Below are 27,141 nucleotides of genomic sequence, written 5' to 3' on the forward strand. Positions count from 1 at the left end.
CACTCCTAGGTATACACCCAAGAGAAACAAAAACATGAGTCCACACAAAAACCTATGCATGAATGTTCACAGCAGCATTATTACCAGGGTAGCCAAAAAGTGGGGACAACCCAAATGTTCATCAACTGACGAATGCATGAACAAAGTCTGGTGTTTCCAAATTCCAATACAATGGAACACTAGTTGGCTACAACCTGGATGAGCCTTGCAAACGTCATGCCGGATGAAAGAAGCCAGACACAGAAGAGTACATATTGTATGATTTCATTCGTATTAAATGTCCAGAACAGGCAAATCCACAAGGACAGAAAGTAGATTGGGGTTGCCAGGGGCTGAGGGTGGGGTGGGGGGGAATGGGGAGTGACTGCTAGTGCGTATGGGGTTTCTTTTTGGGGTGCCTGCCCTCTGTGTCCTGCCTGAAGAGGGGCCTTGTTCCAGGGGAAGATGCACAGAGCCAGCTTCCAGCAGGTATCACCTCCCGCATCTGTGACCCTGCTCCCCTTCCTACAGAGTGCTAGGGCAAGGGGTGTGGTTTCCATTCAGTAGCTGAGAAAACTCAGGCCTGGGAGATGGCCTATGAACAAGATGGCTCTACAGTACAGGATCCAAACTCATTCTGGTCCTCCACAATCTGATTTTTGACTCTGATCTCACAGGGGGTCATACCAGTGGCAGAAAGGGCAATGGGCCAGGTTCTGAGATATCTGGGCCCAAGAACAACCCTGCCACTGACTAGCTGCTTGACTGTGGCCCAGTCATTTGAATTCTCTGAGCCTCAGTTTCCTCAAGTGTAGACACCAGTTATGCCTGCCCCACAGGTGGGAAGTCCAGAGCTCAAAAAAGATGGCAGAAGTAAAAGGGATTTACTTTTGCGCCAAACCCAGGGCTCAGAGCTGGGAAACAAAGGGTGCCTGCCCTCACAGGGGCTCATTACAGAGCTGTGTAATTGGTAGAGGCCTCAGACATGCCAGGCAAGTTCACTACCAAGGGCCAAATCAGGGTAGTAGATCATAAAGGCTAAATCCTCTCAGTAAGAGTGTTCTAGACGGAACATACGTGTGGCCAAAAATTCGCACGTTGAAGCCCCAACCCCAGTGTGGCTGCATTTGGAGTAAGGAGGTAATTAAGGTTAAGTGAGATTATACGGGTGGGGCCCTGATCTGACAGCACTGGCATCCTTATTAGAGACCTCACAGGGCTCTCCCTCCCCCTCTCTGCAGTCACGTGCCTAGGGAAGGCCAGGTGGGGACGCAGTAAGAAGGTGGCCATCAGCAAGCCAGGAGGAGAGCTCTCACCAGAACCAGCTCTCACCAGAAACTATCTGAGCCAGAACCTCGATAGTGGGCTTCCTGCCTCCAGAACTGTGAGAAAATAAATTTCTGTTGTTTAATCTATCCAGTCTACGTTTAGTTAAGGCAGCCCAAGCCGACTACTACAAAGAGCTCACGCATACTGTTCAAGCCCTTTACGTTGTCCCAAGCATGAGATAAGAACCATTACTATCCCCATTTTACAGATTTAAAAAAAGAAGCACAGAGCAGATCGGTAACTTCCCCCAGGTCACACCTCTGACAGGAAGCAGCATCGGGCTCAGCAGGAGGCAGGCTGGCTGCAGAGCGTGAGCCTGAGCACCACTCAGTGCGGGAGGGAGACAAGTCTGTGAGCTCCTCATGCGCATGGGTTGTGAGGGCTTGTCCGCTGCCAGCCTGGCACTTACCAGGTGCCCCGTAAACGCTAGAGAGAACGTCCAGGCCCAGGACAACGACGGGCACGGAGTCTGAGGGCCACCAGGGCCTTCTGGCTCCCACAGAGGAAGCACAGCCTCCATCCTCTCACCTCATCTTCTGGGGGGTGGGGTGGGTGTTGAAATCCCAACTCAGGGCCTGCGAGTGCTGTAGGGAGTCCAGGTCAGTGGGTTGAGCTTCTCAAAGTTATTCTGGCTGGTTCTTTTGGTGACTCTCTCTGCTACACCCACGGGAAGCCATCTCCCTGCATATCTGAGGATGCTGTGTTCCCCCGGACCTCAGCATCTACAGTCAGCTGGCCAAGATCCAGTACGAGCATGCATTCTGGGGTTTTCAAAGGATCACACAGCGAGCTACAAACAAAGCTGGGCCTGAAACCCAGAATTCATACTGTCACCAGATTCTTCTCAGGCCAAGGCCTGGGGAAAAGGAAAGAGCCTGGCGAGATGTCTGAGCCCCTGTCTCTGCCAGGCCCACAGGCCTCACGGTGCAGAGGCGTCCAGAGGGCTGCTGGGCTCCATGGTGGCTGCTTCTCGAGGCTAGAGCACCAGAGAGGTAGCCAGACCTGTAGGCTGAGAAGCCGGGCAGGGCAGAGCCTGCCAGTGGCTGTTTCCTGAACAGCGACAATAGCAAGAGGGAGCTCTCAGTTTTGGATGGTTGGGCCAGAGATATGTACATTCTGACCCCAGCAGACAACTCGGCACACTGTGGCCATGGAGCAGAGTTTAGCTGAGCACCCCTTCCCTCTGGGTCAGGCACTGTGCTGGGTGCTCAGCACTGATTCCAGTTGGAATCAGATAGGCCCTGCCCCTTCCCCTTACGGTCTAGCAGGGGGACAGACATTGAGGGAATATTCATACACACATACAGTTACAAACATGACAAGGCCCTGAAGTAAGCTCCCAGGGATCTGAGAGTGTCAGGACAAAAGGCCCAGCCTGGGCTGGGGGGGCGGGAGAGGCTTCGCAGAGGAGGTGACAATAAAGCCCAGTTCTGTGGGGGGAACAGCGGTGGAGAATGCCTCCTGCAGAGGCCGTGGCTCACACAAAAGCCCTGAATCAGAAGCAGACGCTGTGGCAGGAGCAGAGACCCGTGGCAGGCAGGGCTCTACCTGAGGGCCGAGGTTGCTGCTGAGGGCTTCTAAGCAGGGGGTTAGACATTCACTTATAAGAGCTCACGTGGGTTGCTGCAGGCAGCAGACAGGTGCGGGGGAGGGGGGGCAGGAGAGGCAACCGTTGCAACTGCCTCGGGCTTACCCACTCAGGAGCAGTTCCCACCGCTCGGCACTCCAGGTGCCCTGACGCTGCTGTGGGATGCTGGCCCACATGCTCTGGGCTTAGGGCACGGGTCAGGCAATGAAAATGTGGGCACGACATTTGTGACGATGCCCAAAGGCATCCCTGGCCTCATGCCCCTCCCCGAACCTGCTCCGTCTGCTCTGCCATCTCATTCTTGTCAAGTAAACGGCTCCTGAAATCCACCTTCCCCTGCCCTGCCACCCAGGGAGCCTTCCAGAGTGATCAGAGGGAAGCTGACAGCTTCACATGGCCATTCATGTTCATCTCCCCCTGCAGCCCTGCGACACGGTTACCCTTGACACAGATGCAGTGACGGTAACAGCTGACAGTGTTTTTCTACCTTAGTGGCTTTATCCCTGTGGCTTGGCGGCCTGCACGTGCCAGTCCACACCAGAGCGCCCCTGGCTGGGATGGTGCCCATATCTACAGCCTCAGGCTCCAACCCCAAGCTGCGTGCCCTGGGTGCCCATGGGGGGCTGTGTCCCCTGCTGACAACAGTCTGCTGGCCACCTTACACCAACTCCCTCCCTGAGAGAAGTCGGTCTTTAACTTGCGCTGACTTTGAAACACGGAGGATTCTTTCTCTTTTGGATTCAAGGGAAGAGCCTTGTGCTTGGCAATCACCCGAGCTTAGCATTTAAGTTTTGCCAGGAGAATTTATAGAACTTTTTAGAAGTTACAGAACTGAGACGGGGGGTGGGGTGTAGGGGAGATCTAGAGGCCAGCTGGTTCTTCTGTAGGACCCTGTAGGACAAGGGACTTGTCTGAGGTCACAGAGTAAGATGGGGCAGGGCCTGGAGCCCAGCTTTTCTGTGAAGGATCAGTGTTCTTCTGTCGTGAGCTGAGGCCTGGCACGCCTCCAGTTCAAGATGGACCCTCATCTAACAAAGACCCCAGCCCCTCCCTGTTGAGCTCCTGGGGGGCCCAGGCACACTGGGCTCCTGCCCCTCCAGGTGACAGAGAGTCACAGTGAGGGAAGACTGGTCCCCACGCTGGCTGTTCTCCCCATCTGGCTGGGTGGCTGGTAAGAGAAGGGCTGGGGGGGCTGCACTTTCCACCTCCCCAAGTTCTCCCAGGAGGAAACAGCCTCCTCGCAGAGGCTAGACCCGATTCTCCTGTCCCTGCCCAGCTTTGAAATGTCTAGGACTTGGAGCCCAAGGACGTGTTCGGGGCTTGCTTCCTGGCACGCTCCGGATGGTGACACCTGGAGCAGTCTTTCCACTCACTCACCCCTGTGGCTGCCAAGCCCCCAGCAGCCGGCCAAGGGGTCCGAATCGGCCTCTCCAGAGCAGACGAGGGCTTTATTGGCCTCATCTGCCAGCAGGCTAGCGATCCTGGCCTGGCCGCAGAGTCGAGGTACCTGGTTTCCTGGTACTCACCTACCCGGCACACAGCTCAGGGCCTGGTCCCAGGCTGGGGCTCCCAGTGCTTTTCCAGGCGGGAAAGCCAAGGTGGAGGTCATGGGCCAGCACCCTCATTAGACTGGTTAAAAGTCTGGAGTCAGACTGCCTAGGTTTGCACCCAGTCCCAGGGATGTGACCTTGGCCTTACTACTTCCTCTCTCTCTCTGAACTTCGGTTTTGTCATCTGTAGTATGAGGGCAATAACGGAGTCTATGTAACAATCATGGTCCTGTCAAGAAACAGGGGGCCCTGAAAGGGACAAGAGAAGAGAGCAAATGAGCTAACATGTGGACAGTGCTCAGAACAGTGCAGGGCACGGGGCGTGATCAGATCACACGGAAGCACCCAGGGCTGCCCTTGTCTGCCCTCCTGGAGGCATGCAGAGTGCAAGTCAGGGTGAAAGTCTCAGAGGGATAACCCAGAATCCACTCTAACTCATGTGTGGCAAAAAATAAAAAAAGAGGTCCCTGACCCAATCTCTGTACTTTACCCTTAGTCCCAGGCTGATCCCCCCACCTGTAAAAGCAAGAGAAGCAGAAGGCAGTGGCCCTGCCCTCGAATGCTCGGGGAGACCAGATGCTTAGCGGGGGCAAGGGACAGGGACTCTAGAGCAGGGAAGGCACACCTTCAACGGTTACTGGAATGTGGGAGTGTGATTCTTGCCTCCTGCGGGGCCAGGAGAGAGGAAGCCTAGGGGAAAAAATCCTCCATTTTTTCCTCCAATCCACAGAGACCTGGTTCTCGGGCCAGCTCTGCTGGGCCTGCGGCATGATCCTGTGCAAGCCTCTCCTCGCCCTGTGCCTCAGCATCCCCTTCTGTAAAAGGAAGGACCTGGATGAGAGTGGCAGGTCCCAGATAACGGTTATACAACTTAATAGCATTACTCCAAAAAAAAAAAAAGTTTAGGAAACTCTGGATGAGACACACATCAACAAGCTTCCTTTCTGTAGGGCTCTGAGTGCCTTGGATAGGTAATGCACACTGGTTCCCCAAGAGGAGATATAGCCCGTGTCCCCAGACGCACTCAACAAGAAAAGAGAGTGTTGCTGCATCACATCGAGGGACTAATGTCTGAGGAATCCTGGCCTAGAAGAGTGTCAACGATTCCTCTGGCACAAAATCGTACGTTCACAGCAAAGGGCTCGCTAAGAAAGCTGTGATTAAACTCCAATAAGGCTGCTGTAGACTGCAAGGGATGTGGACGCACAAAGAAGGGACGCATCGTCGGAAGAGGAGGGGGCAGGGCCTGGGCCTCCAGGGACGAGGACAGCACTGGGCAAGGTGGGACTCTCATCCTGCAGGGAGGCTTGCCCCTGAGTGGCTGGTGGGAGGCGGTCTGAGATTCTGATGCCCTGGGCCAGGGGAGACCCACTGGGTCTTGGATAAGAAGTAAATCTGAAGCACACTGACATGACACAACAAGTTCCAGGGAGGAGATTGCAACTCTCCTGCCCACCACGCAGTCTCTGTGGAGCACTGCTGGTCAGGGGTTCTTCCCCCAACTTAGACATCCCCAGTCCAGGCCATGAGCATCTATTACTTGACCTGACACTCAAGGCTTTCTATAAGCCAGTCCCCTTCCCTTTCTCCCATGCTGCTGGCTAGAAGGGGTAGCAAGGGCAGCATCTTGGGCCTGGAATGGAAGCAGAGACCCTGAGTGTGACAGAGCAACAGGACAGAAGGGCCTGACTGGTGTCACATCTGGGTTGCTCAGGCAGGAGAGAAATGCATATCTATCTTATTTATGTCACCGTTATTTAGGGGGTCTTTGTTACAGCAGGGAAGCCTGCATCCTGACTGATATACACTGGTATTATTTCCATTTTACAGAGGAGGAAACCGAGGTTCAGGGTACTTAAGGAACCTGCCTGAGGTCACAAAGCTAAAAAAGGAGGATCCAGTTTTGACCTTGTCAGACCTCTGGCCTGACTCCTGAACATGTGCTCTTTGCCCCACCACACACAGAGCTTCACTTCAAGGATATGCACTGTGGCTCCATACAGGAAGATACAAGAGGCTGAGACCTTATCATCATGCTCCTTGCTGCAGAGGGAAACTCTTGGACGTGGTCCTGGGGAGGGTGGTATCCTGGAATCAAGGTACTGCACCACTCAGGTGCAGAACTGCAGACGCTGAGAACAGCGGTGGAGCCCCCAGACCGGCCCAGGCCCCCAGCAGGCAACCTGGCCTGCAAAAGCTCAGCACGCAGAGCTGCCCTGGGCCGGGAGAGCTGCCTTCCTCTCCTTGGCCAGTTGTCATCAGGGGAACCAGCTGGTCGTGGCACCAGGCAGGGAAGTGCAGCAGGAAGGAGAAAGGAAGGAAGACAGAGGGCTGGGGAAGGGGGAGGGTGCCCACAGAGCTGGAAAAGCGGGACCTAATTTGGCAGTGAGCTATTTCAGGACTGTGCCCTGGGGACCTCAGACGAGAAATACTGGGGGAGGGGAGTCTGGTTGTGCAAATGCTCCTAATCCACGGCTTCTCTAGGGCAGTCAACTGCTCCTGGGCTCACTTGGGAGAGAGGAAGGAGAGAAGCCGACTGTCAGCACCTGTGCTGGGCGATGCGCGCTTGCTGTCTGAGCCATAAGGGTCTGTCTGTGCACATCAGAGCTAGGAACACGTTCATACTGTGTCTGGAGGAGCACGCTGCCTTGCAAGGAGTCCCCGTCTGTGGCGTTTGTTGTCATAAGTATAGAATCATCCCTATTTTACAGATGAGGAGACTGAGGCCAGGGGTGGGGGTTGAGGGAGAAGAGGTCAGAATATCCAGAAGGGGCTGAGGTCAGGGGCTGGAGGGGAGGTCGGGGAGGCTGGAGGAGGTTCCCACTGAGGACTCCCAGAGCAGGGAGGCCAGGGCTGCTGTGGTACTGAGGGCCTGGGGTACCCTGTCTGTCGGTTGAGCTGGCGGGGGGACCTCCGCGGGGTTGGCAGGCCCTGCGCAGGCAGTACACCCAGAGGAGCTCGTGGTCCCGTGGGGTGTGGCAGCTGCACCAGGCTCCATGTCAGGTGGGCAGTGGGCGGGCCCAGAAAGAGGCCCAGTCCCTCTGGGGCAGACTACCTCTCCACCCCCCTGGGGCCTGCAGTAGCCTCTCAGCTCTTCTCTGGCCGCCCATCTATCCATTCACCACAGGGCAACCACGGCAAGCCTCTCAGAGGCTAGCCGGGTCTTGGCCTTGCTTAAAACTTTCGGTGCCTTCCTGCTGAGCCAGGAACAAAGCCAAAATTCCTTCCATGGCCTGGAAGCTCTCCTCACCTGGCTGGCCCCTGCCTCCCTCTTCAGACTCATCTCTTCCCACTCTCCCCACTTGACCTTTCAGCTCCGGTCACACTGGCCTTCCTTCAGACCCTGATTCCCCACTTCAGAGCCTTTGCACGTGCTCTTGCACAGGCTGTTCCACGCACCTTCTCTCCCGCTGCCGCCGGCCCCACCATGCCAGCTCCTTCCTGCTCTCCGTCAGACACCTCGTCAGCAGCAGAGCCCAGGCCAGGCCTGCTCTTGGGATGCTCACAGCTCTCTGGAGTTACCGAGGGGCGCCCATCTTCCCCCACACTGAGCTCTGTGAAGGCGGCACTGCTGCTCGTCTCTGCTCACCCCTGTGCGCCCAGGGCCTGGCACACCGCTAGTGCACAGAAGGCCACTACACGTTTCTCAAATGAACGAGTGAGTGAACAAATGAAAGAAAGAGAGATGCTGTAGGTGCCCAGGAGAGGGAAAAGACACTTCCAGCCGCAGGGACTGGGGAGGGGTTTACGGCGGGAATGACATTCATGGAGCCAGGGACAGCCTTAACACAAAGGAACAAAGTAGTTGCCATTTAAGGAACACTTGCTCTGCGCCAGGCACCCCACTGACACTGGGACATATGGTCGCCCTTCCTACTCATGAAGAAACCATCTCAAGTGTTTCCGGGGGACTGTCACCCAGCACTGTCTGCCTCTCTCCTTTTCTCTGGGATCCTGCTTTCGCTCTCCTTAGCTCCACTTCTTTTGGTCTCTGTCTCAGGCCTTGCCAGACCCTGGTTCAGGAGTAGCCTTCCTCACCTCCACTCCAGCAAAGCCAGGAAGAGGGACAGAGGCCGGGACACACACCCTGCTTCCCAGCCTGGAACCAGAACCGATAGGGAATTTTGGGGAGGGGCTGAGGCCACCTCTTTGACTTGTGGTAGTTCGGAGGCCTTGGCACTAGCTCTTCACCCTGGTTTGAAACAACTGTCACAGCCAGGCTTCTAGTCCTGGCACTCTCTCCGCCAGACAGGCAGTGAAGTGTGGGTGAGAGGAAGATGCAAGCAAGAGCTGTTTACTGAGCACTTACTAGGTGCCAGGCCCCATGCTTAGCCCTCAACACACATTAATTCTTCAACCATTAACAACCCTGTGAGTAGGTCATATTATTATCATCTTCAGTTTTCAGATGAGGAATCTGAGGTTGAGTGAACCAAATGACCACCCTGAAGTCCAGTGCTGGTGACAGGCAGGGTGAGGATTCAAGGTTGTATCTCTGACTCCAAAGCCTGGCTCTAACCCCTGTTGAGCTGCCTCTCTTGGGCACAGCCCTTTGCAGCTGCACTTGCCCAGCTCTAAAATGAAGTCTTGACTGGCACATGGCTAAGGTCCCTGCTGGCTCAGGTGGGCTGGCAAAGACCCAAGTCTCCCCAGGAGACATCCCCAAACATGGGCCCGTATCCCCCGCCTGGCTTCATCTCCAATTCTGCCATCACCCCTGCCACAGCCCCAGTGGAAAGGTGAGATGGGAAAGGGGAGGGGTGGGCTGGGGGCTGTGTGTCCACGCGCCCTACACCTGGGATCCTGGGGGAGAGGCCACCATGGGAACAGCAGCTCTAGCTCCAGCCACACTGGGTTATCTCATAATCCTGCTGTGCTAGCTTGGGCCTGGCTGGCCATCCGCTGACACAATATGAACCAGGCACAGCTGGCAGCGCTGAACTCAAGAAGAGATTTAGGATGGCTATGGTGGCCTCCCCAGCATTTGCTTCTTTTGCTTCCATTTCCTTTTTCATGAGCTGATTTTACCTGCCACCAACCACTTTCTTGTCTCCGGTGCCCCTCGGGACAACATTCTAGCTTCTGAGCCTATGTGGGTGCTGTAGACTGAACACCTGTGTGCTCTCAAACTTCATATGTAGAAACCTAATCCCCAACATCATGATATTGGGATGGGGATTAGGGGATTAGTGCCTTTATAAGAGACTCCAGAGATCAACCCCATTCCTTCCGTCGTGGGAGGACACAGTGAGAAGACGGCTGTCCATGAACCAGGAAGTGGCCCTCACCAGACATCTAATCTGCTGGCACCTTGATCTTGGACTTCCCAGCATCCAGAACTGTGAGAAATAAGTTTCTGTTGTTTAAGCCACTCAGTCTATGGTATTTCTGTTATATCGGCCAGAAAAGACTAAGACAGTGGGAAAACAAAGGCAAAAACTGGAGAAGAAACGAGGACCCATCTCTGCTCCAGCCTGGAGGAGCACCCATCCACCAGAGTACCGCTCCCATTCTAGGCCGCTGGACTGGACTTCCCATTGACTCAGTACACCTGCTTTCACGTTCTTACTAATTCCCATGACAGTCCACAGGCAGGGTGGCAGGTGGTGACTAGTGCTGTCCCCCGGCCCCTTGTCTCTTGCCTCTGTGTCCTACTAGAGTGGCCAAAAAACCCACATTTTTGCTTTCCTCGGATCCCTTGCTGCTAGGCCGATGTGGAGTAAAAAGTCAGGCCGCCCTGCTTCTTCCTCCTGCCTCTGGAGTCCTTGTGAGAGGTGTCACCTGCCATCCTGGAGCCATGAGCGCCCAGAGAGCCACCGAGGTGCTGATCCAGGCCCTGATGCTGCACAGCTGCAGAGCAGCCCCGGGCTGCTGACCCTCAGGAGTCCCTGTCCAGGAAACCGTGGCCCTCCTTACCGTCAAGGACACTGCTGGTTGTGTGGTTTTTACGTGCAGCCCAATATATCCTAACTTGCACAGGGAGACTCAGAGGAGCTTTGTGACTTGCCCAAGTGAAAGTGCTTACCATTTAAAGCTAAGGCTGTGACTACCCCTACCCAACACAGGGAATACCTCCATAATCCTTCCGTAACTCTAATGGCAGCCCACACCCTGCTTCTCGAGGAACAAGGCCAGGGAGCGTGTCCATGCTTGGCCTGGTGCCTGTGGATCAAAGGCCTCAAGGCAGGAAGGAACGTCGGCTTTTCTCCTAGGTGAACTGTTTTTCCGACAATTTAGTCCCAAAGGTAACTTCTTCAGAATGTCCTGGGGCAGCATACTAGGCCCAGCCTCCTCCTGGAATGTCCTTCATCTTTAGGCCTGGACCACAACCCCTGAAGTCCACGGAGAGGACCTTGAGGCCCAGTGTGACCCTCCATCAACAAGGAAACACCCTCGTGCGTTCTCAACACTTGACTTACTAAGGCAGGGAATGGCTCAGCATTTTATCAAGATTCAGAAAAATCGTTTTCTATTTAGCCCTCAGTAAACTCCAAAACTCAGTGGAGGAGAACGCTCCATCTTCCCCTCATCAGCACCTCTTCATTAAATGCCAATCATGCAAGAAGTCCAAGCCTGCTGCGGCTTTCCGGATTCTCTAGGGTGGGCAGTTGACAGCAGGATGGAACCCAAGCAAAGGCAGGGCTCCTCCTATGAGCGCTCAGACCCCGGCACTCACCTTTACTCAGCTCAGGATGCCCTCAGCCGGGGGGCCTGCTTCCCTCCTACCACTGTTCATCTGTAAGGCCTAATGAACCTTTGAAAACTAGAGTAGTTGTTACTCTGCTTCAAGGCACATGATGCTAATAACCGCTAAGCTTTCCTGAGTACCTACTGCGTGCCAGGCCCTGCTCTAAGAGCTTCTACCTGTAAGTCCTTTAATCCTCAAGACAACCCAGTGAGATATGTCATTATCACTGCACTTTCACGAGAATAAAAAACACTATCTACTGAAGCATCTGCCCTCCTTGCCTGCGCCCTGGGGGCAGGAACTGGGTCTTGCCCACCACTGCAGGAACACCAATGTGGACAAATGGACGGGTGAACGCTCAGGTGGACAAGACCGTCCTGGCCCTCCAGACTCACTGTCTAGCTGCAGAGGGGAGGCATCCTGAGGCAGAGGGCCGGGGAGAGCTGGGGCTGGAGCTCCAAAATGACAAGCGTTCAGAGGAGGGGGCAACCATTTGCAGCTGAGGAAACCCAAGAATACTCTAAGGAGGAGAGGAACTGGAGGGACATCTCAAAAACCTGAAATTTTAATCCCTCCTCTTCCTTTCCCACCTTGAAACCTGCTGTTCCTTTGAGTTGGTTCTTCCTTTTGGAGTAAGGCCAGGAAGAGCCACTTGTGCCGCCAACCTGGGCCAAGGTACTAGCAGGCAGGTCTGGAACTCCTTATGGCAGGGCTTAAAATAAAGACGCCTGCCCCAAACCCAGAGCCTGGGGCCTGATCCAGCCTTAGACCACAGGGAGCAAGCCGACCTGGCTGCACTGAGCCCTGCAGAGCTGGGGAGGCCTTGGAAATCAAAGGATGGGATCCCTCATCTTTTCATTTTTGCATGTAAACCCACCTCCCTGTGCACTGTCTGCCAGGGATGTGACTGCTTACAAAGTATCTGCGGGATGAGTGACTAACCAACCAAATGAAAGAAAACAAGGCCCCAAGTTGGCTGAGTGATTTGAGGCAGACTGCTGAGATGGAAAGAGAAGTGAACAGTGATTCAGAAAACCTGAAGTTCTAGTCCTGGGCCTGCCAGGTCATCCCTTGTGTAAGTCTCTTTCCTGTTGGGCCCACGTGGGGCCTATTTTTTGCCACCATCTGCAAAATGGAGCAGCAGACTTAGATGGCCTTGAATGGAGGAGTTTCAAACTCTATTAACCTGGGCAGGCAGGGGATCAGAGCCAGGCCAGGCCTGGTCTGATACAGCTGAGGAGCGGCGCGGTACCTAGCGTGCGGCAGTGTACATGCTGCTGCCCAGAGGAAGCCTCTTCTTGGCCTCAGGTTTGGGCCTTCATCTGTCACCTCCCCAGCCCCCGTCAGATCTGACAACCACCACTGAGGACCGCTGCGGTTTCTCCAGACTCCAGGAACTCAGGCAGACACAGACCGGAGAGCATCCTTGCTTTTGTCTGTTTCAGAATTCATGTAAACCACAGGGTGAACGGCACTGCGCCGTGGAGGTGGCGCCACCACATTCCCCTGATTAAAAAGAAGTTAGGGGCTTCCCTGGTGGCGCAGTGGTTGGGAGTCCGCCTGCTGATGCAGGGGACACGGGTTCGTGCCCCGGTCCGGGAAGATCCCACATGCCACGGAGCGGCTGGGCCCGTGAGCCATGGCCGCTGAGCCTGCGCGTCCAGAGCCTGTGCTCCGCAACGAGAGAGGCCACAACAGTGAGAGGTCCGCGTACCGTGCAAAAAAAAAAAAAAAAAAAAAGAAGTTAGTGTTCAGCGCTCCACTGTGTGACTTAAATGTCAAGATTTCTTTTACCAGAGGAGATCCAATGACATTCTGGAATCTAAGTATGAAATTTGATTCTGCCTCCCCAAATAGTGCCATTATCTCTAAGGAGGGGGTGTTCTAATGAAGCCTCTTGGTGGAACATTAGAGGCTGGGCAGCAATTCCAGAAACAGCACTGATCTTTAGTCCCGCTTGAGTCACTGACCCTGGGCTGCCCAGTAAGTGCTGTGCGTGTCAGGCACTGTCCTAAGCGCTTCACATGCATTACCTCATTTAATCTTACAACAGAGGAAAGGGGACAGTATTAGAATTATGCCTGTTTTGCATACAGAAACACTGAGGGTTAAGGAAGTTAAATAATTTACGCAGGGCCAAACTCTTCCAAAATATAGCAGAGGGAGGAATACTCCCAAACTCATTCTACAAGGCCACCATCACCTTGATACCAAAACCAGACTAGGATGTCACAAAGAAAGAAAACTACAGGCCAATATCACTGATGAAAATAGATGCAAAAATCCTCAACAAAATACTAGCAAACAGAATCCAACAGCACATTAAAAGGAACATACACCATGATCGAGTGGGGTTTACTCCAGGAATGCAAGGATTCTTCAATATACGCAAATCAATCAACGTGATACACCATATTAACAAACTGAAGGAGAAAAACCATATGATCATCTCAATAGATGCAGAGAAAGCTTTCGACAAAATTCAACACCCATTTATGATAAAAGCCCAGCTGGGATTTGATTGAATGCAGTATCCAATACTTCTTGTGTCAGGCATTGTACTAGATAGATAAGATCTATATTCTGTCCTCAGAGAGTTTATAATTTAATGGGAGAAATAGGCATATGCACAAACGATGAAAAAAACGAAAATGAGAGTATTTTCAACTGAATAAAGCCTTATACAAGTTCAAAGCATTATCTCTTCGCTATTGTCCCATTATAATGTACTTTACATATGCAAGTATACATGTATACGCACATAAATTTTATGTATATTTTTATATACACATGGGTGTGATAAAATTTATAACATGGGATTGTTCACAGACTTTCCCCATCTCCTACGGTGGTCCAAGTGAACCTCCTAAACCTGTAATTGTCCAGTCTCCCCCAGACTTTCTTCCAGTGTCTGAGTTTAGGTCAGTTCTGCCACACAAGTTTCTCTGCTTTTGTGATGCAGATGCAGGCCCTGGGCTGAGGACGGAGGAAGGGGGAGGGAGAGGGACTCCACTCAAAAAGTTAAGAGAATTTACATGATAATGAACTGGGGGTGAGTAGGGAGGGAAGGAAGGAGGGAGATGGAGATGGAGAGAGAGACAGGGAGAAGAAGAAAGAGAGAAACTGAGGAAAAGTTGGAGAAAGGGAAAGAGGGAGAAGAGGAGAGGGAACCCCGTCTAGGCATAGAGCAGGAGAGGGAGGAAGAAAGCAGGAGGAAAAAAGGCAGAATAGCAAGAAGGAGAAAGAGGACAGGAGGGGAAAAGCCTGGCAGGCTGGTGGTAGAGAGATGGTCTCTTGGGGAACTTAGAGAGAAAGCAGCTAAAGAGAGTGGGGTTGGGACAGACATGAGGAAGACAGAAAACGACTTGTGAGAAAAGCAGTGGATGTTGCCCTTTGAGTCCCTTTTCATATTTCTGGAGAAACTCAGAAGAAAGAATGGGATTCTGAAGATTTGTTTTGCCTGGTTGTACTGTGCCTATTTAAATGGGACTCTGCTCTGGACCTGAGCCATATGAATTATAGCTTCCTTGGGGTTACAAATCTGTATTATATACGTATATATTTTGTGCTGAATGTCCCTGGGTAGGTCACTTTGCCTCTCTGTGCCTCTTTTTTTTTTTTCTTCACTTGTAAAATGGGGATAACAATAGCACCCACTGCACAGGTAGCTGTTAGGATTAAAATTTTTAATTAATATAAATGGTTTAATGCAAGCCCTAGAACATAGAAATTGAAAGCAACTATTATCATCATCTTCAATTCTTGGAGCTGCAGTTCTCTGAGTCCATCTACTACTTGCTGATTCCAGCTGGAGCCCATGAGGTTGAGACCATATTTGGCCCAGCCCAGCCTGTCTCCTGACTTTCTGCCAGAGGTGTCACCTTGTTTCCAGTCATCCAGGCCAGTAACACTAGAGTCCCAGTTTCCTGATCCTTACACTTTTTTTTTTTTGGCGGTACGCGGGCCTCTCACTGTTGTGGCCTCTCCCGTTGCGGAGCACAGGCTCCGGACGCGCAGGCTCAGCGGCCATGGCTCACGGGCCCAGCCGCTCCGCGGCATGTGGGATCTTCCCAGACCGGGGCACGAACCCGCGTCCCCTGCATTGGCAGGAGGACTCTCAACCACTGTGCCACCAGGGAAGCCCCTGATCCTTACACTTTTGCCCCAGTAGCCGAGTAACTACCAGGTCCCTTTCTTTCATCACCACACATCACTTTGCTGCCCTTCCTTTCCAACTCCCATCGAGACCCTTACTGTAGAGCTCCCAACCTGCCTCCTGACCTTCAGTCTCTCCCACCACTAGCCCACCATGCACATGCCATCATGATAATCTCCTAAAACTCGCTTTCATCCCATCCTTCCCCAGCTCAAACTTTATCAATGGCTGCCTACTGCCAACAGGATAAAACCCAAACCCCTTGACATACTTTCCAAGGCCTACCCAATCTGGACCTAACTGTATCTTCTAACTTTCCCACACCTTCCCATATCCTAATCCTCTGTCCTGGCCACTGGCCTCCTCCGTCAGTCAAATCTCCTCTGGTCACCACTAACCCATGGCCTTTATTCATGCTCTTCTCTGCTTCAAGTCCCTTTCCTCACCTACATCTGTGCCTGTGAAGCCATACCTCTGCTTCAAGGACAGTTCCAGCCTCACTTCCTCTAAGAAGCTTTCCCTGACCACTTCACGGAATGAGCCTATGAGCCCTGTCCTCCCAAGAAGGTGACCAGCCCCTTCAAGGCCCCATCCCACATTCCTCTCTTTCTCCAGAGCTTAGCACAAACTAAACATATAGTAGGTACTCAGTCAACATCTGTTCAGTAGTGATAACATTACAGGTTCTTTTCCTTTTTTCTCTGAGTACCGAGAAAGTTAGAAATGTCTTTCTACTCAAGAGATTTTTTTGGGTGGGTCTACTATGTGCTGAGCACTGTGCTGGTTGTTGGGGTGGGGAGGTGACCCAAAGATGAATGACACAGGCCTTGAGCAGAAAGACCTTAGACATAATGGAGTTCTTATTCTAGGCTCCACTGGTGGGCTTTATGAGTTCCAGAGCCCCCTGAAATGGTATGAAAAATTTCCTGGACATGTGAGTGAGTGCACGGCTCTGGAGAGAAGGCTCATGGCTTTCATTAGTTGCTCAAATGGGTTTTGATCACCCTGAAGCACAAGGGTCACTGCTCTAAGGAAAGAGCGGACACACTGCATGAGATACATGCTCAACAGAGAAAGCACTGAGCTGAGCTGAGCTGAGCTGAGCTGAGCTGAGCTGAGCTGAGCTGAGCTGAGCTGGGCTGGGCTGAGCTGGGCTGTCAGGGGAAGGAGAGGAAGTCTTCATGCAAAGACGGGAGCTCAGCTGGTCCTTGCTGAGCAGGAAGAGCTCCAGGGGGAAGAGAGGGGAGAAGGCACAAGAGGCAGAAGGTGTGGTCTGAGCCGAGGCCTGGAGGTGTGGGAGTGTGTGGTATCTTTGGGGAGCAGTCTGTGGCCTGGGGGTGCTGGGGCGTATAAGGAGATCCCTGCCGTTTGCCCAACAAAGAGGCTCTTTCAGGCTTGGGCTCATGCACTGTCATATGGCCTCAGGTGAGTCCACACCCCAGAGAGGCTGCAGGAGAAACCAGTCAGTCCTCCCTCCACTGGGGGGCCAGGGCAGGGGGGCAAGCCAGCTGCCAGGAGAAGTCAAGGACGTTGTTCTAATGAGGTATGGCAAGGAAGCTTCTAGATGCTTCTCTGTATGGAGAGTATAAAGCTGGTTGGCCCAAGCAGGTGCTGGGTGTGGGGCTGTTTTCCTCCAGATATGGCATTATGGGTGGGGGGACGATGTCGGACGTGCGGAAGCCAAGAGAGAGAAGGAGGTCTTTTCTTTACACACCAAAACACTAATCTGGGTCGGCTCTGCATGGGACGGTTCTCCCAACATCCAAACAGCAGATCCCCCAGGTGGGCAGCCCCTGGGAACCCGAGAGAGGAAAGAGTTTGGAGACCCAGCCTTGGGGTCAGGGCATCTGGTCACCAACAACTGGCCAGCTGCAGGCAGACCTGACTGGAGGGCGTCCAACACCCCAGGGCCCACCTCTGCCCCCGGACGCAGTTCAGGCTGAACAAGAGCTTCTCGTTCCCAACTTGCCAGGCTTACTTCTCACTCAGGGCCCTGGTAGCGTCCGCTTAGAACCTCTGTCCCTCCTCCTCTTCCCACGGCTGGCTCCTCCTTAGAGTCGAGTTTCATCACAAATATCCCTTCCAGGTTCAGGGGAACCTTCCCTGGCCACCCAGTCTGAAGTGGCTGCCCCCTTCCACCTCAAGCCCCTGACAACTGATATGCAGGCAGGCGGGGGATCCTTGCACCCCGCTGCCCAAACAGCAAATCCAGAGCAGCCCACTCCCAGGAAACACCTTCTCCAGCTGCCTGGCTCACTTTAGCCTAAGGTGAAATAACACAGGAGGAGGTGCCCCAGGGCCTGGAGGCCTTTGCCAGCCAGAAGGACTGTGCCTGACAAACCTGTGCTGCCCCGCAGACCGGTCAGGCGTCTGCCACGGTGCCACCTGCCGGAAGAGGACTGGGCTCCAGCTCCTCTCTGTGTCCAGTGGACGCTCCAGGGAGTCCCCAACTCTGCTCTTGGTCTCCCTTCCCAGAGGAGCCTTTCCTGATCTCCTTCTTGAGGGTTGTCTCAACCAGGAATCCCACAGAAGCCAAGGGGTCCCACAGTATAGTCCTTAATATATCATCTTCCTAGCAATTCCCAAGCAATCATCTCTCTATTCAGGATAATAAAATGGGAGGAAAAAAAAATCCCCCCGTGAACAACAAACGTTTTCCAAAACTGAAGGAGAAAAGCATTCTGAAGTCACACTGACTGTCTGGGTTATAATCCGGGCAGGAGGTTTTGGGGAAAGAAGACTGGTTGGGAGGTGGGCATGGCGGTGAACACACATACTCTTGGAAGATCTCGCAGGCTGTGGTTGTGTGTGCCTGCGTGCATGTGTGTTTGTGTGGGTGTTTGTGTAAGGTGTGAGCTGTGGACACGTGAGCTTTTGCACTGGGCCTGTCGTCTGGTTAACTGAGATTCAGGCTCCATGCTCTCTCTTTGGCCAAAAGGCAGACAGAAGGACCAAAGGCCTGTGGCCTGTCCCATGTCTGAAGATCATACCAGGCATTTCCTGCTCTGGGCTTTAATGACTGAGTTGAGTAAAGTGAGTTGATACTTGTAAGGTGCTTAGCACAGTGCCTGGCAGCCAGGAGGTGTTCAATACAAGAGAGCTATTTGTATAAGCACTGTGGCCATTATCATTAACAATGAATGAGGCCCTGTAACTTGTCTGGCTACTTGTAACCTGTCTTGGCTACTTCTGATGATCTGACTTGCTCTTTGCTGACTGGTTTCTCCAGCTCCACTCCTACTGTGCTCGTTCCTGTATCCCCAGCAAGGCCTGGTACACTGTACTCTCAGTGAATACTTAGTGGAAACAAGACTGAAGAACTCAGTGCCCCTGGTTCCGCAGGTCCTGGCTCTATGACCAAATCCAAAGCTAGTCCCTGGGGAGAAGTACTTCCTCTGCAGAGCCAGCTTCCAGACTCAGCCTTGCAGAGGGGCAGCGCCCGGCTTCCCCACCCCAGGCTGGTCTTGGACACACTCTCAGTCACCCAGTTCCCATCTTCCGGGAGGAGGCAATGCCTGAGCTGGGATGACTCTGTCGCATGGAATTAGGATTTTGTGCATAAAATATTGAATTTTACATTTAAAGCTATCTGTCGCAGATGATTTATCAGACCCAGAGAAGGTGAAGATAGTTTTCCTCTATAAGGGAGGTGATTTTTTAGCCAAGACAGGATATATACACTATGTATAACCAAACCACGCAGTAATTGGAGATTAACGCTCTCCGTCCGGAGCCTCCAAGGAGGGGCCCAGGCGCTCGGAGGCCTCCACCTGCTCCCCTCCTCACACTCCAGGTCACAGGAGGGGGATCGCTGGGATTCAGGGTCCCACCAGGAGACGAAGAGTCACTTTTAGATAGACTTATCTGAGGCTGTTTTCCCTCCCTCCCCGCCACCTTTTATTTGGCTTTGCCAGTATAGCTGTGTAAGGTTCAGTCTTACAGTTAACGCAAATGTTTGTAAAAAAGAGGCTTTTACAACTTATTCCATTCACCACTTATCAGATGCCTGGAAACTCAACTGAAAAACTGTCCCTGTTCTAGGATGTCGACCTCCTACAGGAAGGAGAGCCTCTTCGGTCCTCAGACACACCTCGGAGAGGCAGAAAACACAACCCATGGGGCAAAGGAGGGAAGAGACTGAATTCAAATGGCTGCCCCACCCCCAACAAGGTAAGGAAAGCTCTCCTAAGGAGGGAAGATGGTGGCTAGGTGGGGCTTGTTTTGTCTAAGAAATAGTTTTTCTGTTCAGGTTAATTGCCCAAGGGCATGTACTTGGACAATGTTGTGAGAGTCCCAGTTTAGGGCAGTCACCAACCCTTTCGCATCTGCAAAATAAACCCTGGAATTCTGTGGCTGTTGTCTCCTTCCTTGGCGATTGTGCTGTGGCGGTCTGCTTGTCACCAGAGCCCCTGTTTAACTGTATTGGCCAGGTCGACTGGTACACTGGCGGGTGACACAGCACAGTCTCGTCCTGTCCCTGCACGGCAGCCTGGCCTTATGAAGAGGACGCAGCGGGTACCAGAGACGGCCCTCTCCTCCCCGTGTGCATGGGCGCAGCAGCCTACCTTTCTCTCCTTGTCACCGTATTCAATGCCCAAAGTGTCCATGGCCCGGACGATGGCTGCCAGGGACTGGATGGTGTTGCTGTAGACAACGGGCTTGTACTGTTTCACGTCTTCTCCAGAGAAGCCATCTTCGTGGATGATCCTAGAGCAAAACCACACACAGCATGCCTGATGAGTGCGCTGTCCACAGCTGACACCGAGCGTGCCAGGCATGTGAAGCCCCACCCCAGCCAACCTCCCGGCTGAGGGCCGGGCCCAGCTCGGATGCTGAATTACTGAGCTGCTGTGATAAAACCACAAAATCTGAAGGAAAAATCGACCTAAATTACTGACAATTAATCTGAAAAACAGAACAGTGGAAAAAAGAAATGCAGTCTTTTTACATTCCCTATGTACAGTGAAAGAAAGATCAGTCAAGGGGTTGACAATACTTGAAAGCACTTAGAACACACACTAAGCACTCGATAAATGTTCACCATTAGTATTTTTAAGCAAAGCTCAGGGTTTTAACTTAAATACCCACTTAGGAGTATACTGCTGAAGACCCCTGCGAGAAGCCTGCACACGAAGAATACATTTTTTCTTTCACAGAAAACTTACACTGCTTTTAATGAAGGGAAGAGCACTCACTTAAAACCTTCCTCTTTGACAAGAGAAAAGCCAACAGAAGGAGTTGCCTACTCCCCCATCCTCAGCTGGGATGTGACCACTGTGTCACCCTTATTCTGATGACTCTGAACATGACATGGAGGACACGAAGGCGACACTGCAGTTCTCAGAGGCCATGCGACACTCCCTGCCCTCCTGTTCTCAGGTTCCTCTGGGGTCAGGGCTGAGGCTGGACATGCCCTGAGGTCCCTGTTCCCTGCAGATGGCGGCCGCTCAGTGAACGCCCACTGCCGACAAGGGTCTGGGGAGGAGAGAGAACTAGAGAGGGGGTAAAGCCAAGACTTTGCAAGAATCCTCTCATGGTTGAGGTAATTAAGAAAGGACAAATGGATTTCAAGACTAACATCCAACATTAGTCATGCCCCGTGCAAACTCTCCTGTGGTCATGTTTTTCAGTCCAAGACTCAATGCTACCTGTAACATGTACATCCAACTGTATAGTAGCTCAGACCTCCATTTCCACCTCCACAGCCCCTCTCCAGCCCTTCACATCCTTCAGTACAGGAGAAAACTGCTAACAAGTTTTCTTTCTTTGTATAAACAGTTTTACTGAGATATAGTTCACAGACCATACAATCCACTCATGGAAAGCGTGTGATTCAGTACTTCTTAGTATATTCACAAGGTTGGGCAATGGTCACCACAGGCTAATTTTAGACCATTTCTGTCCTCTCCAAAAGAAATCCTGTACCCATTAGCAGTCCCTCCCCATCCCCTACCCCAGCAGTAAGCAACCACTCATCTGATCTGCCTTCTGTTTTTATAAATTTGCCTATTCTGGACATTTCACATAAAGGCAATCACACGAGGTGTCGTCTTTTGTGACTAGTTTCTTTCACTTGGCATGTTCATCCATGTTGTAGCATGCGTCAGTACTCCCTTTCTTTTCATTGCCAAACTAGATTCCATGTACAGATGTACCACGTTTTACTTATCCATTCGTCAGCTGATGGACACTAATGATTCCTGTTATAAAATGTGACTTGGTGCTGGGTTGTGAGTCTTTATCCTGAGTTTCTCTAAGAAGCAGATCAAAATGACCCTATTGCCTTTTCACTGACTTTTATTAGCCCTAACTCCGTTTTTGCACAAGTTTCTTGAGTGTACACCCAGTCTGAGGCACTGGTGCACAACCCCAGGGGGATCTCAAAGGGAATTGTTAGTTTCCACTGTAAACAGCCAGAAAACTGGACAAAATACATTAAACAAGTGGTTTCAGACACTGGAGAACAGGCAGCACAGGACCATGATCTGGAACAGAAAGGAAGCAAAGCATGGTGAGTCCTATGATTGCCTTGGCTTTCTGCCTGGAGGCGTCTACCAGACCTCAGTGCAGGGAGGGAGGACCCAAGCAGAGCACAGGGGTCTTACTGAGCTGATGGGATAAAGATAAAAGTTCAGGAAAGCTGTGGGGACTGGGAGTTGAAGGGCAGAGTACCAGAGAGAAAAGTGCAGAGAGAGGGAAAGCTCCAGATATCTGAACAGGGGTCTCCTTGAGTCTTTGGCTGAACAGAGTGAGACTCTACGAGCTCAAGAAACAAGTGTCAGGGAGCTTATAAGGTGGACACCTTCCAGAGCTGGCCCAAGGCTGGGAGATGCTCAAGTTCTGACTAACCAGAGTGGACAGCTGACACCTAGGGCATTTGGCAGAAACCCCAGAAGGCTCATGCCATGGTAGTAGGGCTAAACTAGCCCTAGAGTAAAGGCTACATTAGACCTGCCCTGACAAAACTGAAAAATGGGCCTCAGAAAACCAAACTGACCCACAAGTAACTTAACTGCATGACAGAATAAAATCTAACACTCTTTAAATGAGGACAACAAAACCCAGACACTTAATAATATCCAGCATCCAATAAAAAAATTCTGGATATGCAAAGGAGGAGGAAAGTGTGACCCATAACCAGGAGAAAAATCAGTCAACAGAAGCAGACCCAGAAGTGACAGAGATGATGGGATTAACAAATAAGACCTCAAAAACACCTATTTAAAATATTTTCAAGAAATTAAAGGAAAACGAGTATAATGAGTAAAGAAATGGAAGATAAAAAAGAACAAAACGAAGTACCTAAAGATGAAAATACAATATCCGAGACAAAAATTTCACTGTAGGGGATTAACAGCAGATTTAGACACACAGAAGATTAGTGAACTTGAATACACCAATATAGAAACCATCCAAACTGAAGCAAAGAGAGGAAAAAGGCTGAAAATGTATTACATAGAAGTAAAATTTATATAATAGCACAAAGGATGGGAGGGGTAAAATGGAAAAATACTGTTGAAAAATTCTTGTATTATACATGAAGTAGCATAATATTACTTTAAAGTAAAGCATAAGTTAAGATACATATTGTAAACTCTAGAACCATCACTAAAAAAGTCTCTGAGACCAGACTCCCCTCAGAGGGTGACCTCTGGGTGACCTGAGAGGTGCAGTCTGGATTTACTGGTCCCCATGACACACCCTCCCAAGAAGCCAGTGCAATGAGTTTCTCATGCTTCGTTCTGGACCAGCAGGCCTTGCCACTCTCCTGGGAATACTCTCTAGACCCTCAGCTGCCTACAGGACTTCCTTCCACTAGGGGATGGGACTGTCATTTTTCCCACCTGTTAGTATTAATTCTTTACACCACCTAACAAGGTAGGGAGGGTAGGATTTCATTATACCCATCTCTAGAAAAGGAGACTGAGTGAGATTGAATAACTGGCCTAATGGCTGTCAGCAGGCAGGGTGAGAGCCACAGGCAGGAGCAGAACCCGGGTCTCTGGGTACACAGTCCTTTCTGCCACCCCTCAGGCCTCAGACTGGACTAGGCAGAATACTGCCTGGAAGGTCTCACTGGTGCCTGGGGTGGCCCAAGATAGAGAAGCTTCATTCAGCTTTACAAAAATGAAGCAGTTTGGCCAAAAATTGCTCAAATCATGATTATTGGTTGCAAAACTTGTTCAAACTGGCTTATATTAGCTTAAAATTGGGCTTCCTGCTTCAGGGTAGAATTTTACACCTTCCCTTCCCTCTGACTACAAAGTAGTAAGTACTCAAACATAGAAAAGTTGCACCATACAGAACAACACCAAAAATAAATAAATGTTCATAATTCTACCATTCAGAGAAAAAGGCTGGATTTTTTTAGTGTAAGTCCTTCAGTATTTCTTTCATGCCCCATTCTTCTCTGCTCCCTACCCCCTCGCCACAGCATTGACTTCAGTCATATATCCTTAAAAGTATCACTTAAGGCCCCTTTATTTTCTATTTCCCATCTCATTCCGGAGAGTGGTCAGAGCTTAGGAGTCAGAAAGACGGGGTCGCCAGCTCCATCACTGATGAGCTGTGTGTTCCTGGCAAAGGATTTAACCCCTCGGGCCTTGGTTTCCTCAGCCGCAAGGAACTGCTGTGAGGAATAAATGTAAAGTGCCTATTGCATGGTAAGTATATAATATATAGTAGCTGTTAGTGATAATATCTTCATCCTAAAGTCAAAATCCCCCAAATAGAATTTCCTTCACTGGTGGTACAAAAGAAGCAGAATCATAACAGCCGCTAATGTTTGAGGGTTAAGTCCTTGTGTTAAGTGCTTTACATGCACGATCTCGTCTAATCTTCAAAACAAACCTAGGAGATAATTTTATCTTCTCTTGACAGAGGAAACTGAGGCTCAAAGAGGTTAACCCAGCTACGCGAGGTCACGCAGCTGCTAAGTGTGACAATGGCATTCGGGGCTGTGCTTGTGCCCACCAGGTGGATGCTGACAGGCAGGACTGCTGCTTCTTTTGGGATCCCTATATCTAAGTTCCCAGAGAACCCAGAGATTTCCCATACAAAGTGAGCATCAAAACATCTCCTATAATATCAGCCCAAGGAGTATGGGGCAAGGAAAGGAGGTGTTTGGTTAGGGGTTGGAGAGGCAGCCCAGGGGAGTCTGGTTTCTGGTTTCTTGCGACAGCCCAGGTTTGAGCCCTGGAGGAGACCAGGCCAGGATTTGGAAAGCAGGAGTGAGGCTGCATGTGGCACCTCTGACATCTCACACTGCAGCAGCCCCAGACAAACCAAACTTCATCTACATAGTTGAGTGACAGAGTGCAGAATCAAGTCCCAGAGACATCATTTGAGCCACTGGATCCAGCTATTCCTGAAGCTAACCCTATCCCTACACTTCTGAGTGATATGAGTCAAACCACTCCCTCTTATTTCTGCATAAGCTAATCTGATTTGGGTTTCTGTCACTTACAACCAATACAGTCATGACTAATACATGTTTCGTACCTTGGGAGACCATTTCCTAGTGCACTTGTTTATTAACTTTCTGTCTTTACCACCAGCCTGTCAGTCCCTGGAGGTCAGGTACCACATCTCATCCATCTCAGTTCCTCCTCTCCATAACAACTGGCACAGGGCTAGGCTCTGAATAGTACTCAGGGGAAGTGGGACACAACTACATGAACCAGGACTACACTGATGCACAAGACCCACCCCTCTCCAAGGAGCTCACTAGAGGAGGCAGACGTGTGTGTGTGTGTGTGTGTGTGTGTGTGTGTGTGTGCGCGCTGGGGTGGGAACTCACCAGATTTCCTATGTCTTCAGAGCCAGGGTAGCAAAGGAGGGTCAAGCTAGATGCTGTGTTGGTGCCCACCCCAAACTCAGGGACTCTGAGGGGTGTGGGGTTTTCCAAGCTACCAAACCAGAAGAAACCTGGGGAGCAAGCAAGGGCTGATTCTGCAGCCTTGTGTTTGATTTTGGACAGGAGCCACCAGCTGGACTCTGGAAACCTGGCAACACAATTGAGGGAGAAGATCCCAAGTGGAAATGGGGAGAGAGAGGGAGGGTAGCAGCCGAGCCGGCTGGAGCAGGTCTGAGCTTTCTGGGAAGAGGCGATCAAGGAGGACTCCACTCCCCGCCCCACCACCACCACCTCTCCTATCCCAGCTCCTCTCTCTGCTGCCTTGGAGACCCTGCAGGGGGCCTGGGCTGGGGCTCCCTTTGCTCTCTGCTTCCCCCTCTCAGTGCAGGACTGCACTCTGCTGCAGTGAGACTCCCCAGGCACAGTGGCCTTATATGGTCACAGAACCACAGGCTTAGGAGCTGGAAGGGACCCTGGAGGATCATCCTGCCCAGCAGCCATTCTCCCTCTCTGAATCACAGATGCTTCTGACACTGTGACAAACGCACCAACACACACACAGTTTTACCCCCCATTTCTGGAGGTTCACAAATGCACAGACTCTAAGCTGCTGGAACACATGATTTTCACTCCATCTCCACGGTGGATTAAATGCCCCTCCTCTGCTTCCTTTTATCAGCACCCTTTCCCCGGCACCAGGACCATTTCTTCATCCTCCACAATAATCCCTTTAAGAGTTCAGATTAAGGGGGTGCTTTTGGAGACAGACTTGAGACGTGTGACTGGGCAATTTCCTTAACTGCTTGATGCTTCAGTTTCCTCAACTTTCCATGGAGATGGGCCTAGTAATTAACAGTGGCTACCCTCACTGGGCCACGGTATGTAAAGAAGAGGGCCTGGCACAGGAAGCACTCAATCAGCTCAGCTGTTATGATGACTGTTATTGACATTATTGCATTTGCTAAGTGGAGCTGGGGGAGAAAGTACAGGGTGCTGGGTGTCCGGTGTCTGTCCTCTTGAGGACAGGAAGTGACCCGGGGCCAAGGGGCAGCAGGGAGGCCGGACACCATGGGAAGACCCCCTCCGCCCCCCGCAGGAGGAGAAGCAGGGCTCACAGCCACAGGAAGGAAGACAGGACAGCAAGAGGGCGCACAGTCCAGACTGGAGCACAGGATCTGCGAATTTACCTAATGAACATCACAGGAGCAGCAGTGGGTCAAAAAGCTAAATTTCCTGATTTGGGAGCCGCTTAATGAGGTTATAAAATGTGTGTCTCATCACATGTGGGCTGCCTGGGTTAGGGTCAGTGCTCAGGGCTTCACTCGCGGGACCACTGACAACAGTTTCCAGTCGTCGGGGAGACCTGATCAGCAATGTGGCTCTGGCCCTAGAGCCACAGCCCTCCCCAGCGGGGGAAAAAGACCACCCTGGCTTCAGAGAACACAGTTTTAATCAAACAGGCAACAGTGAGATACCAGTGAGTTAATGAGCCACATACCAGCAATTAGGGGCTCCACAGAACCTACCAGAGCAACGGACCCGGACAGGACTGTAAAATGAAAACACCGGTTAGAGTACAACGTGTGCCCCGCGCAGCCATTTGTATAAAACTAGATTTGTGTGTGATGGTGTTGGTAAGAGGTGGGGGTGTGGAGGGAGAAGGTGGGAGAGAGAAAAGATGACGTGGGAGGATGCTTAACAAAATATCATCAAGATCACTTTTGGATGGTAGCATTCAGTGATTTTTTTTTTAACTCTCTTATCATGTTTGTTTTGTTTCATTTAAAAAAAACTCGCATTTGTTATTTGAAAGGACAATAAATCATGTTCAATGGGAGACAGACGCTGGTGTTTATTAACAGGAGGACCATTCTGGCCGTGAGAGAAGAATTGAGTAACAAGGGGTAAAGCCGCCAATCAACAGGAATTTCCTGACATGTTTCACTTGGGTTCAGCCTGGTCCCTGCCTTCCCAGGGCTCTTGTTCCAGGTGAGA

General features: G+C 51.5%; 1 protein-coding gene across 2 annotated transcripts in view; it reads right to left on the reverse strand.

The window, feature by feature from the left end:
• The window catches only part of GNAO1 (G protein subunit alpha o1), a 166,919-nt gene that overhangs the window by 62,250 nt on the left and 77,528 nt on the right, over window positions 1-27,141 (reverse strand). For both annotated transcript variants that reach the window (XM_060131671.1, XM_060131670.1), the window contains exon 3: window positions 19,856-19,997. In XM_060131671.1, coding sequence (XP_059987654.1) covers window positions 19,856-19,997 — 142 coding nt within the window. The remainder of the gene's footprint in view (window positions 1-19,855; window positions 19,998-27,141) is intronic.

Source organism: Lagenorhynchus albirostris, chromosome 19, assembly GCF_949774975.1.
Source record: "Lagenorhynchus albirostris chromosome 19, mLagAlb1.1, whole genome shotgun sequence".
Lineage (NCBI taxonomy): Eukaryota > Metazoa > Chordata > Mammalia > Artiodactyla > Delphinidae > Lagenorhynchus > Lagenorhynchus albirostris.